This window comes from Aphis gossypii, chromosome X (genome assembly GCF_020184175.1).
Source record: "Aphis gossypii isolate Hap1 chromosome X, ASM2018417v2, whole genome shotgun sequence".
NCBI lineage: Eukaryota > Metazoa > Arthropoda > Insecta > Hemiptera > Aphididae > Aphis > Aphis gossypii.
The window spans coordinates 30190320-30205168 of NC_065533.1; the positions used below are offsets into that span (position 1 = coordinate 30190320).

The 14849-nt window shown below is 24.3% G+C and overlaps 2 protein-coding genes across 2 annotated transcripts; one reads left to right on the plus strand and one right to left on the minus strand.

Moving 5' to 3' along the window:
* Positions 1-630: 630 nt before the first annotated feature.
* On the plus strand, positions 631-4762 carry LOC114126612 (endoplasmic reticulum-Golgi intermediate compartment protein 2). Its single transcript, XM_027990602.2, has 8 exons — positions 631-955; positions 1210-1330; positions 1585-1740; positions 1804-2023; positions 3266-3519; positions 3609-3731; positions 4404-4541; positions 4609-4762. The coding sequence occupies exons 2-8, from the start codon at positions 1219-1221 to the stop codon at positions 4668-4670; spliced, it is 1065 nt and encodes a 354-aa protein (XP_027846403.1). The 5' UTR covers positions 631-955; positions 1210-1218; the 3' UTR covers positions 4671-4762.
* Positions 4763-5126: 364 nt separating this feature from the next.
* On the minus strand, positions 5127-11011 carry LOC114126620 (uncharacterized). The gene is made up of 5 exons (XM_027990613.2): positions 8460-11011; positions 7325-7599; positions 6912-7061; positions 6360-6489; positions 5127-5394 (listed from the first exon to the last, which is right to left on the minus strand). The coding sequence occupies exons 1-5, from the start codon at positions 8553-8555 to the stop codon at positions 5179-5181; spliced, it is 867 nt and encodes a 288-aa protein (XP_027846414.1). The 5' UTR covers positions 8556-11011; the 3' UTR covers positions 5127-5178.
* Positions 11012-14849: the final 3838 nt, after the last annotated feature.

Sequence of the window (14849 nt, forward strand, 5' to 3'; positions counted from 1 at the left end):
AGCAAAGTTTTTGTTTTATTAAGTTTGAATCGTTAGTAAGTAGTAGGTTTAAGGTGATGTTGATGAATGATGATAAATAACGATTTATTATTGAATTTAAATTTAACGCATTCATTACAGTGACCTATTCAACGATTAAATACACTCGACACTTAAACTATACGGTTTAGCTAGTTTCCAGTTTTTAATTTTTCATCATAGTGTATCAGTAAACAGATATGTCAAACGCGTAGAACATTATAGACAGATAAGTACTACATAGATTTATAAGTCTATGAAGTGTTATAACTTTATAAGACAAAATTATAACTATTGTAGGTAATTATAGGCATAATGCAATTAATCATAGTTTTGTATTTTTGTAGGTACCAACTACTATTAATTTCGAGTAAAAATTATATAATACGATACAGGGAAAATATAATCATTTATCATACGATTTCGGACTTAAGTAAACAACTACAACACACAATTCAACAATATTGTGCATTTATGTGTGATAGTACGAATCATGACGTAGATAAAATATCGTGGCATAATATTTTATTTCGTGGTGATCGATACAAATACAGAATAAAACAAAACAATATTATATTGTTAATAAATGATAACACGTAGACGATGATAACAAAAATAACAGTCTCTCGAGTTCCCCTGTTACACTTTAATACTTTATACTATTTCTATTTTTCTTTTCTAACACATATGGATAATAATATAATATTCAATAATAATATCCAATTTCAGTTTTTGCTATGTGGTAATTTTAACAATTGTGTTAATGTAGCATTTACTTAAAATGTTGCTAAAAGTGTATTGCTATTTTCTAAGTATTTGTAGATATTAATTATATTACTAGTGTTGTATTATTATTGTTCCATTTGTTACATAAAGGAAGCACATCCAACTTCCTAGCTATAGGAATTAAGCTGATAATATTTAAATATCATCATAAGTAAGTTTACCCAATTTTATAAAAGAATAATTGATTAAAGCAGTTTCTAATTGTTTTTATTTCAAATATTTATATACCTGCCATAACAAAATATTTGGTGTATGTTATTTGTTTCCATTAAATAACTACCTATTTCCTTTGGTTTATTGTTAAAATAACAGCAACATATTCACTGTTAATATTTTAATAACTACGTATAAGTATTATATGCTACAAAACATAATGAATTTTGTATGAATATTATTTTGTTGTAGATTATAGAAATGTTGAGATACAGAGGAAAAAAATTAGCACTTAATATTGTGAAAGAATTGGATTCATTCCCTAAGGTTCAAGAAGAAATTTATGAACCATCTACTTACAGTAATATTATACGTAAGATCATAAAAAGAATTTATTTGCTTAAATAATTGGGTAATTGAAACAAACTAATTTTTTGATCTTCATTATCAGAAAATATACCTAGTACATTTATTTAGTATTTTCCACTAGCGTTTTTGACATTTGATAGACATATTTATTTAATATTTTCTATTTTGTAGATAGACGATTGTAATAGAACTAAACTACTTACCTATAATTTTTATTTTTTTTTTTAAAAACTTATTGTACTATTATATGATTTTCAGTGACAGTTTTGATTTCTATATTTGGATTATGGTTATTAATTTCTGAAATACAATATTTTTTACAAGAACATTATATATACAGATTTGTACCAGACACAGATTATGAATCTAAACTTCCAATAAACATAGATATTACAGTTGCATCTAATTGTGACAGTAAGTTTTTGTTGTTTTTAAAATATATTATTGTTTTTGATTAATGTTATGTAATTTTTTTAGGTATAGGTGCTGATATTGTTGATACAACAGGACAAAATATGATGTTATTTGGAGAATTAAAAACTGATGATACTTGGTGGGAAATGACAAAAGAACAGCAACAGCATTTTGATAAAATGCGTGAATTTAATGCATATTTAAGAGAAGAATATCATTCAATGAAAGACATTTTATGGATGTCTGACGATTATAATACATTAAAAAATAAAATTTCTGTTAGGTAAGTTAAAAATATATTGATAGTATAAAAATATTACAATAATAGTTATGCTAAATCATATAAACAACTACTAAATGTTAAATCAATCAATAGCGAGGTAATTATCCTTTTAAAATGACTTAGTGGCCCATTACATTTTATTGAATCACTAAATTTATCAATTTTTTAATCTTGGCATTAGTGATTAAAATACTATTTTCATAATCATAACATGAAATATGAAAACAATTTTAATCATCACTAATTATTATTGAAAAATTTGTAAAATAAGTGCATAATATAATATTATACTAGTGTATAAACTGTTTTTAAATTGTATATTATTTTTTTAATGATAATTATATAATATTTAATGACATATTGTTAAAACTATTCATAGTTATACTACTCAAGCAGATTTTTGATAATATTGTAAATATAATTAAGTAAAAAATATTTTCCCTTCGCTCAAAATATTAATTTTTTGTTTCATTTATTATGATAAATAAATATCTGATATTCATCAGATATAAATAATTATTAGATAGTATTTAGTAGGTATCAGGTGATTAATTGAAAAATATTTTGGGATCAATAACATTTTATTTACCTTTTAATGTCACATTCTATTTATTTTTTTTGAATTTAAATTTATAATAATAGAAAATGCCATCAATGTGTTGCTCCTTACTTTCTTTGTTTTTTTATTGAGTTTTCATTAAGTTTGAAAAAATACTGTAATAAATATTCACAAAAGACTATCAACAAAAGTTCTAAGTATGTACTTATATCTGATAGTCATTATAAAGGCTACAATATAATGAATTAACCTATAATCAAACTTTAAGATACTTATATGAACTTAACTTTGACTTAAGAGCATTTGACGCTTTTGGTTTTATATGTTCACTTCTTTTTATGATATTTTAATTTGTATACATGCTATGAAAATATAAGGTAAAAAAAAAAAAAAATACTATTTACATATGTTCATATATTGCTATTTAAATACTATATAAAGCCACCATACAAACAAATATTCAAAATTAATTCATAACAACATAAGGTTAGTTCTACTGCAAGTAAACATATTATGTTGCACTTGGGTCGTATCGAGAAAATCAATATTTTTCTAATATTATGTTTTACTAAAAAAAAGCTAAAAATAATTAAATATTATATTGCTCATAATTTACTATTTATTTTACTTAATATTTTTATGTATTTAGTAAGCAAGAAAATTATTACTTTTTTTTTTTTCAGAACAGAAAAACCAAATACTTTACCTGATGCATGTCGCATACATGGGTCATTAATTCTGAATAAAGTTATAGGCAATTTCCATATAACTCCTGGGAAATCTCTAATAGTTCCAGGTGGTCATGTGCATCTTACTGGTCCATTTTTTGGATCAGGGGCTACTAATTTTTCTCATCGAATAAATCAATTTTCATTTGGTATTCCAACTAAAGGAATAATATATCCATTAGAAGGAGAATTGCATGAAACAAATGAAAGTAAGAAATATAAACTGTTTTAAATTGAAACAAGTTTTTGTATAATTTTCTTCAGATTAATTCATTGATAATTATTGCATTTGATATAGATGCTGTTTCCTATAAATATTTCATAGATGTGGTAGCTACAGATGTTAAATCACATTCAAATGAAATAAAAACATATCAATATTCAGCAAAAGACATACAAAGAGTAATTGATCATAACGTTGGTTAGTATAATATTATTAGGGTCTAGATTTTTGTATTTGTAAATTCTTATTTTTCTTCACTTGATTTAGAATTCCATATTATATTATATTATTTGTCTGTTCTTTAATTTATATTTATTTTTGTAATTTTGACAAAATATTGAAGCATACCATAAATAAAAAAATTTAAATATAGCTTTAAAATATGTTAACATTTTTTTTATTGTAAGCTATTTTCAATCTAAGATAATCAAAATATTGGTCACATAAATTTATCATTTTCTGAATATTGAATACAATACTAAATTTGTTAGTATCTATAATTTATGATATTTCAATTGTTTTATATTAAGATAAAAATAATAAAAATAAATTTACAGTTTATACACATTTAAAAAGTTAAGGATATTATATATCTTTGACAATCTTTTCATATTTTTTGAAATTTAGTTCTTATACTCATTATTGTACAAAAAGTCTGGTGTTAAATATTAATACTTGGGGTTTAAAAAAAAATGTAATCAACCTCTTTTATTATAAATAATCACTGAAATAAAATTTTTTTAATAAAAAACTAAATTGTGATTAAAAATATTTTTATATTATCCAACCTATGGGAAATTGTTTATCTTTTATAAGTCTTTTATTTATAGATACATAATCTCTATAACTAATTTAAGATTTAAATTTTAGGAAGTCATGGTATGCCTGGTATATATTTTCAATACGATATAAATGCACTCAAATTTATCATCACTGAAAATAAAATTACTATGTTTCATTTGATTATTGCAATAACATCAACTGTTGGGGGCTTATTTTTATTATTTAGTAAGTATATCAAATAATATTGTATTATAAATTTATAACTAATTTATAATGATTGTTTTTTTTTCAGATTTTATGAAAATATTATTAGACAAATTCACTAAAAAAATATATTCCTATTTTCACAACTAAAAAATTGCTGAAAGAGAAATGTCCTAATATTATAAATAATAATCTGTTATAACAATAAAACTATTAAATTAAATTTATTTTGAAATTATTAATATTATTATTTATTTTTTATTATTGATATAAAAATGTATTGAGTACAGCTATAAATTAAGTCAGACTTTCAAGTTGTGATATATTCTATCTTCTTAGCGTGTATTTGTAATAAGTAATAACCAAAAAATGTATTGTATTAAAACAAATCTATTGAGTCTTACGTGCAATAACTCAATACTAAATTAGCACATATTATATAATATTAAATTAAAAAGAATTCTTTAATGTTTCTTGTGAATTAATGAAAAACTAATTGAAAATTGAGAAAATTAAACACTAAAACTTATTAGATATTTAGTTAACAATTTTAAATTTAAATCCGTCATGAAAACTCAATTTTGATTTCCTCAGAAAAGTGAAAGAGTGTTGTTTTCAAAATATCTAGATTTAAAATGATAGTAAATTTAAATGTTTTTTATTTTCGGTTGGGTTTTTTGTGTTGTCCTTTTTTATTTTTCTTAATATCGCGAGTCTTAATGTAGTTTAAGTATCTTCTGAAATGCATTTGTATTTTTCGAGCAGCTATTTTACGCTGTATTTCATGTAATTTTGAATGCCAAATTCTATCATTTTCCTCTTCTTTTTCAATCACCACATTATTATAAAATGGCATTTGGTAAGAAATGGATTCCTAAAAATAAAAATAATTAATTCCAAACCATCAAGAGTAATCAATTGTAATACTCTTTTCTAATCTTAGCTAAGTTAATTTTACTCCAGCATACTTTTTATACTAACACTAAACTATAGTAACTGAATGTATACCATGTATAATAAATATTAAGGTAGGTATAATAATGGTATCATAAGCGCCACCAGAATTTTTATCAATGCATTGTGCATTGTATACATTGTTTTCTAATTCTATTACCAGGGGCGTACACAAGGGGGGGTTTTAGGGGTTCAAACCCCCCCCCCCCCCGAAATTTCAGGAAATAAGTTTTATTATTTATAACCTTAGGTTAGATTATATAAGAATAAAAATTTAAAACCAAAACCCCCCCCAAAATATTTTTTTGTGTACGCGCCTGTCTATTACATATTATATAATATTATAAATATCATTCAATTTTTTTTTTTTTTTTATGAAAGGCCAGTGCACCCCCTTGCACCCCTTTGCAAAGTCTTTGAATAGTATTAATAATAGTTGAATTACATTGAAATGTTAACCCTAAACAAAAATATTATGATGCTCAATTAACTATTTTCTATTAAGTCAATTGTCAATGTCCAAAAAGCAATCTAATATTCTATTCAACAATCAACATCAGCAATAATTGAACATTATTTTCATTTTTTTTTTTTTTTGTAATGTATTTTTTAAGTATTTTAATATTAATTTAATAAAAATTTAGCAGTGTTTGCTGTAGGTGGCTTTGTAGAGATAACCAGGTTAACATGTACCTACTACTATACCAGTAATTTTAACATTATTGCAACTTGATATTATATTGGTTCTAATTTTTTTACTTGGATCCATTATATACTATACTATACTTTATTATAAACTATACATTTGTACAATTTGTACCTGTTGGCTGACACCTATATAGATAATATATATTAATTTATAAGTACTACCTATTATCTACATACTTGCAATTGAAAAATAGTATCTTCATTTTTTTTTATTTTTGAATTAAATCCATTCACGTTATTGTATTTTGTCATCATCTCGGTATCGTATGTATGCACTATTAAAGCTTTTCTGATTTTTAAGTCGTTCCTAACACATAATAATAAATCTTGTTCAATTTAAATGACAACCTTTAACCTATAATTAATTGATAACATAATAATATATACTACTTAGGTAATTTGATCTTTATATGTTACATTGTTACTCTTATTACTACTGCCTACTTGATGAAACACAACTCAACAATAATAATAATGATACTTAAAAACAAAAATAAACAGTATTTTAAAATTAAAGGATTATAAATCGATTTAGCCCTCCCAATTTGGTTTACTTAACTTTGTTTTCACATAAAATTTGATATGTTTATTATTTATTGCCCAATAAAATCATAGATTTTTTTTAAGATAAAATGTATTGTTTTTAAATTAATACTTTTATTGTTATTATTTGAACATTTTAAATACGAGTATGAGTATGAGTATAAGCCCAGCCAGGACTAAATTTACCTAATTTGCATACGAATATTTTTATTAATTTCGTTATTTTTTGCATTTGATTCAATTTCTGATAATATACTTTTTGCATCTAATTGTAAATTCACAATTGTATGTTCATGTTCTTTCATTGCCGCAACAATAATTGCTTCTGATTTCATTCTAAAAAAAATTATAGGTATCAGCTATAGGGGCTTAGGTAGGTCGTAGGTATATAATTAAAGCACATGAGAACATGCAAGTACTGAAGTGTTAGTAAGTAAGAAGTATAATCTTAATTAGGTAAAGTTATTAATTTATTATAATTTATAAGGTATTATACATAATAATACCAGGTAGGTACCTTCTATTTTCTAATAATAAAATATTTATAAGGTATTAAATATAATATTTAAATTGGTTATATTAAAATGAAATGTACAAACATTTTTTTTTTCATGACAAACTGTAATTGTCGATCTACGGCGTTGAAGTAATGTTCAATTTGATTTTTTTTTTCAATCTTCATCTGAATGTCATGTTTAATTTGCTTATACTTTTGCTGTTCCTTGTTCATTGTATTGCGTTTATAATTGATGACGTTATAGAAATCACCTTTTAAATTTTGTTTAAAAATTGATTTACTATTCGCTTCTAATTCTTCGATTATTCCAGTAACAAATAGGATGCTCAAATCTATGTTATGTTTCATAGTTATAGACTTCTTGAGCAATAAAAAATAATAAATAAAGCGATTAAAAATAATTCATTGTATAATGACATCATATGTTTATTATGTTTACATGTAAATAATATAGATTTAGGTTTATCAGCATTCAGCAGGGCTTGGAACTGTATGCACTCAAATACAACGAAATTGATGCATGCATTAAAAATGTTAAATTATCAGTTTTTTTTTTTTTTGGTAAAATAACATTTTAATTATATGGAAATAAGATTTAAAAATATATAATTATTCAAAAAAAAAAAAATTGTATTAGTATAGGTAGGTACATCATTATTATTGTATTACTAATATTACTATAGAAAAAAAATATTATTAACTATAACTATATTTAGTTACGCGTGGAGAGTTTTTTTTTTTTTTGCTATAGTTGTTGTTCTCTTTTTCATTTTTGTACTATAATTAGTAGGTATGGATTTCACTTCTAAAGGTGGATCCATTAGTTTAAATTGAATTTCAGGACGTGTTTGCAAATTAAATATTAAAATAAATAGGAACAGTTTCATTCTGATGGCTCCATACATTTTTTACACCTATTTAATTATTTATTTTAACATTTTCCATCTGCTATAATAAATACCTAAGCAAAACAACGTCAAATCTACAATATTACTTTATAGGAGATATTTCCATTATGGAATTTGCTAAAGCAAAAAAACCTTATTTTATATTATAACAACTGCAGCGAAAATACACAATATCAATTTTTATTTTGTTAATAATTCATTCAAACAAATCTACAATATTGCATTATATGAAACATTTTTTTTCCTTTAATAATACTTTACAGTATACAAGTACAAGGTATTAGGTAAATTAAATAACATAATACTTACACAACAAAAACTGTTTGCGTTGGTAATAAAATTAAATAAACAAGGAAGAATCGTATTTTTCGTTTCTTTGAAGTATATTATGTTATTTTTATCCATTTTATAGTGAAAATAGTAACGATAGCATAGTAGTCTTGTCGGTTTAGTCGTCGAATAGTCTTAGGCGTTTTGAATAATGAGATGAGAACCTACCATTCACCAACTATACCTGTTCACTGTAATTAAATTAATGCGTTTTACATACCAACGATACGTACGAACTCGAACAGTAACACGAGTTATCGATTTAACATAATAGACAATAACCGGGAGCAACCGTGACTGTTTTTGTTAAATAAAGTTTACATTTGTTTAATAGTTGCCAGTTATCTTATCATTTTAAATTTCACAAACGCCGAAAACTGGTAAGTCATGGCTCAGAGCTGGCGGAAGGTTTTGTAGGGCTCAGGACAGATTTTTTCACGGGACTCTAGACATTTTTTTTTCATGAAGCCGAAAAAAATTTTCTTGGAACATCCTAGTACAGTAGAATTCCGATTATCCGAACTCCAATCAACCGGACGTCCAATTAACCATACGAGAAAAAAAAGAAAAAGACGGCTTTTTATAGTTTCAAAATATGTCACATAATATAATTAAAGCTTATTTTGTTTCAGTTAAATATTTTAATAAAAATATTTGTTTATGTTAATGAATTTTAAATTATATTAGGTACATACATATTTATAATAAATACATACATACATTATATTCATACAATTATATAACCTTTGATATGTCATATGTCAATCATCTGGATATTTGCTTATCCGGACCACCCTTGACATTAGTTAGTCCGAATAATCGGAGTTCTACGGTACTTGTACAACATTTTGTACAACTAATGTGAAAACATTATTTTTATGCATACAATTAAACATAACCTCTTCAAATATGTATTTATTATTAGAATATTACCTATACCTACTAAAAATATTATTTTACATGTATATCTATTGTATGAAATATGAATACCATTTTCATATTAAAATAAAATATACCTAATCATAGACAATTTAAATGTTTACAGTTTTACACTAAATAAAAATAAATACCATACAGTGTAAATATGCTAATATAATTAAACTAATAATATAACAAATACTAGATATTATATTTTTGCAAAAATTAAATTAACCCACTGTAATATTAATATTAAAGTATAGGTACTTCGTAGGTACCTATATAATATTAATAGCACACAAAAAAAATGCATTGTGAAGTATACTTATAGCAATATAGGTTGATATCCACCTGAAATCATTTTTCGTATTCAATGATATAGGTACACAGAACTTAAATTTAATACACCCATGAAAGTGACTCCTTCGATATCTACCTATAATGTACAACAGAGAAGTATCCACTATCCAGTACCTACCTGTTTTAAATATAATTTAAAAAAAATATTATAGCAGTTTTTATTAGTTTATTTGAGTAATTGTATACAGAGTGATTCTTTTAGCAAATAACATTTATTATTTCAAAAAGTATTGACTTTTTTCAAAATTTAAGATCCGTACTGTTCTAGAATTGTAGAACTCTTTTATATTTTCACCCTTATATTTATTATGTAAGCCACTATCAACTTTTGATTTTAAAATAACAATCTATAAGTACTAAAAATATCATGTGAGGCTATTTTTTTTATGGATTATCACATTCAAATTTTCATTTTTCGTTAATCTGTTGATGAGATAAGTTTCTCAAAGTTGGGTAGTTTTGGGAAGTGTTTATTGAGTGTAAATAGATAGTGTCAATAGATAACTGATAAGTAGTATTAATTAGTAATATTAGTCCAATTAATTATAATTATATAACATTTGACAATAAGCTATGGCAGGTAGTAACAGATACAAATATTATCACCACTCTCCGCTACACGACTACACAATGGGGTCGACGATATCAAATTCATTACTATTATAGCTACTGGATTTTACAAATAAAAATCACAGTTCTGACGATGTTAATTAGTACTGATGCATAACACCTAAAAGCCTTCTAAAACTAACCATCTTTGAGCAACTATAACTCGCCCACGGATCAACCAAAGTTAAACATTTTAATGTGAAAATTCACCAAAAAAATGGTTTTATTAATTTATGCAATTATTAATATAGGTTGCCATTTAATAATCAAAAATTGATGTTTTTTTTACTATTAAATATAAAAGTGAAAAAAACATGTAAATATCTATATTTTTTGAAATAATGAGTGTTGTTTGATAAAAGAATCACCTTGTATTGTTATAAGAAGATATTTAACTTATTAACAAATAGGTGCTGAAGTCAAAAATACAAAAATAATAATAAAAATACATAAACGTTTTTAGATAGATTTTTGAAAAATGATATGTATAAGCAGGTGTAATATTTTGTTGATAAATAAATAAAAAAAAGTATATATAATGATTATAGATAGTATATAAGTATATATAGATAATTACATCTTTAAGTAAAAAATATGAAAAAGCTCATAAAATCCGACTTAATGGGTTTTTTTCGTTTTTTATTTATACCAGTCGTACGGTTTAAAATACAATAAAATTACATATGTACGAAATTGTTTAAAATTAAATGTTCTAAAAAAAATATGTTTTAAGTAATTTGAGTTTGATAATACGTTACAGACTTGTAGCTAAATATACAGTAAACACATCTAAATAAATATATTATTAAAATATTTATACAATTTTTCTTTAAAAAATACACTTAAATACACTAAAAAATATATAATAATTTATATATATATATTTATATTTATTGGGAAATCTTTTCCTACAATCTCCAGAATATACAAAATAATAATATAGATAATGATATAAATAGGTATATTCGAGTATCTTTCGATACAACAGCAGTAAATAGTGGTCAAATAGGAGGTACTTGTGTTTTGCTTGAACGACATTTAGGAAAGACATTAGGTACTTTATTTACCCTGCTGTCATCATATATTTGAAATTGTTCTCTGGAGTATTTTTGATTGTAAAATGGGTAAATCAACTGGAAAAGATGTACTGATTTTCAAACGATTCCAGTTATCTTGGAATAATTTAAACAAACAGAACTCAGGTATTGCAGAAAAATATGTAAAAAAAATTATTAAACCGGAAAGGAAAAGACTTTTAGAGTTTTTAAAAAACAATTTAAATAATGCTCAACCTAGAAACGATTATAAAGAATTACTAGAATTGGCATTAATTTTTCTTGGTGAAAAACCAAAAACTCTTACGTTTTTCCATGTACCTGGTGCCATTCATCGTGCAAGGTGGATGGCTAAGGCAATTTATTGTATAAAAATTTATTTATTTAGAAATGAATTTAAGCTAAGTGCCAAAGAAAAACTGCACTTCACCATATATGTGTGTTTTTAATAATTATATACATCGAAGCATGGTTCGAGGCAACTTCCGCAACTGCTGCACCTTATAACGACTTGGTTTTTTTTAAAAAGTTATATAACTACCAAGCAATAGATGCAGAAATATCAAAGGTAGCTGTCTCGAAATGATTAGATAGTAACAACAGCTCAAATGAAAGTACGAAACGTTTAAAACTGAACAACTGTGATATGGACGAGTTTATAAAAAATGAAATAGATAATTTCGTAAACGGTGAGACCCGAGATTTTTTCAAACTGTTTAATTTGGATGAAAGTTATCTTGAAAATGATCCATGGACTTGGGATAACATTCATAGTTATAAAAATGCATTAAATATTGTAACCAAGTTACGAGTAGTAAATGATACGGCAAAGCGGGGTATTAAATTTATGGAGGATTACAATAAGTTATTGACAACCCATGAAGAGCAAAAACAGTTTGTTTTACAAATTGAAAGTGACTACAGGAAAAAGTTTCCCGATTGCAAGAAATCTACATTAATGCAATTACTTAAAAAAATTAAACTATTTATTACATAAATTACTTATTTTAAATTTAGTAATAGGAAAAAATTGACTAAAATAATTACTCTATATAAAATATAAAAATGTGTACTTAATAGTATATATTAGACTTGTATATCTCTATTTTAATCATAATATATTATATGTTTTTAGCTACAAGTATGTAACTTATTATCAAACTCAAACTATTTAAAACATGTTTTTTAGAAAATTTAATTTTAAATAATTTTGTATACCTATATGTAATTTTATTGTATTTTGAACCATTCGACTGGTATAAATAAAAAAACGAAAAAATACCATTAAGTCGGATTTTATGAGCTTTTTCATATTTTTTACTTAAAATTGTAATTATCTCAGTAATAAACATTGTAATAATGTATAAAATGACATTTTTGAGATCCTCATATAATTTCCAACACGATATTTATTGTTTAATATTTTTTAGTTAAAAAAAAAATTTATAACACACTATATACTTTTCTGTAAAAAATAACAAAACTACTCAACTTTAAGTGCCTGGGGGCACGGCTTAAAATTGAATGATTGATTTCAAATTTTGCAAGTATTATTTTTTTGGGCATTAACAAAAATGGGATGATGCCGCCAAAAAAATTTAAACATCTATTTTTAAGGGCCACCCTAATATATGTACATTCTAACAAATATTTCTGGTCAAACAACCAGATAACTCCAATCATTTTAGACTATATATTAATGGCATTTTGAAGAAATTATAAAAATCAAATTAATTAATAATCCATCTTCTTTTTAAGGATGGTCAATGTACCTTAATTAATTTTACTAATGATACAATATTTTAAAAATAGTTTGTTTGGTCTCCTGAAAAGTTTTGAAAAATGGAGCTGTCTAATTTTTGCACAGACTTCTTCATTTGAGTCTCGAGGTTACAATTTATTTACATTATTAGTTAAAAAAAAAATGATTTGGTTTCGGAGCTCATTTCAGTGCTAGATGTCAAGATGAAGAATATTACAAAAATATTATGAAATATCAAATAATTTAAAATTTTTGTATTTAGATAAATATGATAAATATATCATTGTGACAATGATATGCTAACAATATTTTGTATTATTTTCAGCTGAATATAGCTACAAATTCAATCAAAAAAGCATAGCAACTATCAAATGAAAGTAATTACAGCTAGTTAATATTAATACTTGGTTTTATCAAAAGGAACTTAGGAAAATTTGGAATAACCCTGGTAATTTATCTTTCAAAAGGTTTAAGATGGTGCTTGGTATGCAATCCGTATCACAAAGACCAACGGGAAATAAAGTAACAGTTATTTTCAAACTATTTCAAAATTAACAATTTAATTCAGTTGTTTGTGTCATATTTTATAAATTTAAAATTTAAAAATTATCAGTTTTATTAATAAACCATAATCTTTGAACTCAAAATGTTGAAAACTTTTCAAAATTTGTAGCTCATATAAGAAAAATTATGTTAGCTAACATTTGTTCAGATTTTTTGGTTTCATTGATAATGATATATATTTTTTTTATATAAATATAAATTTATTTATTTATGAACTCTTTTCAGGTTTTAAAATTAAAGTTGGTTCACCATGACGCTTTTTTTTAAAGAAAATTGGTACAATAACTATAAAGCAACAGCGTATGATTAACACCATATACTTGTAGGTACGTAATCAAAAAAGGATAAACTCATCGTTAATAATATGAAAATAAATATTACATATATTTTATAATATAATACCTAATAAATTAATTATTTTGGATTCGATTATTGTTAAACTCATTAGGATAACTTTGGAAATTTTTTCCACTGTAAAAGACTATGACAAAGTACATCAGGAATGACTTGTTGTAATAATACTAGGAGCAAGTATCAATTATTAATTGTTTAAACTTCAAGTGTATGAAGTACATAAAAAATTGAATTTAAAAAGATTGCATTGGCCCTAGTCAATGTAAATAGGTGGAAGGGTAGTTTACTCTCTGAGTTAAGCAGATTATAGCAACTATCTACTGCTATGGCATGTTCTTTAATCTTTAAAATGTAGGTATGTTAAACAAAAGATCCCAATCCTCATAAGTGCATATAAAGTACAATAATCAGTGAAAACAAAATAAATAACTTGCAACAATTTTTGTATAACCATCAACTTGAACAGGTTGTGGCTATTATATATAACCTAATCTGGAATAGTGCTTTTAAATACAATCAATATAATATCAATGTTTAAAATATTTTAAATAATTAAATTTTATTTCTCATTTAAGAAGAAAAACTGTTGAAAGACATAAGTAACTATAGTATTTTAAAACCTAACTAAGCTTATTCAAACATTCTATTTAGAATGGTTGATAAAATGTACAGCAATGACAAGATTTCAGATGACTACCAAAATCGAAATCATCCTTACCTCTAAACAAGGGAATTCCATAGCTGTAG

Bases quoted from the DNA above. Each gene is read 5' to 3' on its own strand.
- LOC114126620 (XM_027990613.2), bottom strand. From the start codon at position 8,555: ATGGATAAAAATAACATAATATACTTCAAAGAAACGAAAAATACGATT. The intron at 7,062-7,324 runs GTTTGTACATTT...AATTTTTTTTAG, and splicing joins TTTGTCATGAAAAAAAAAAT to AATGAAATCAGAAGCAATTA. The intron at 5,395-6,359 runs GTATGTAGATAA...TTTTATTTTTAG, and splicing joins ATACTATTTTTCAATTGCAA to GAATCCATTTCTTACCAAAT.
- LOC114126612 (XM_027990602.2), top strand. From the start codon at position 1,219: ATGTTGAGATACAGAGGAAAAAAATTAGCACTTAATATTGTGAAAGAA. The intron at 3,520-3,608 runs GTAAGAAATATA...CATTTGATATAG, and splicing joins ATTGCATGAAACAAATGAAA to ATGCTGTTTCCTATAAATAT. The intron at 3,732-4,403 runs GTTAGTATAATA...TTTAAATTTTAG, and splicing joins AGTAATTGATCATAACGTTG to GAAGTCATGGTATGCCTGGT.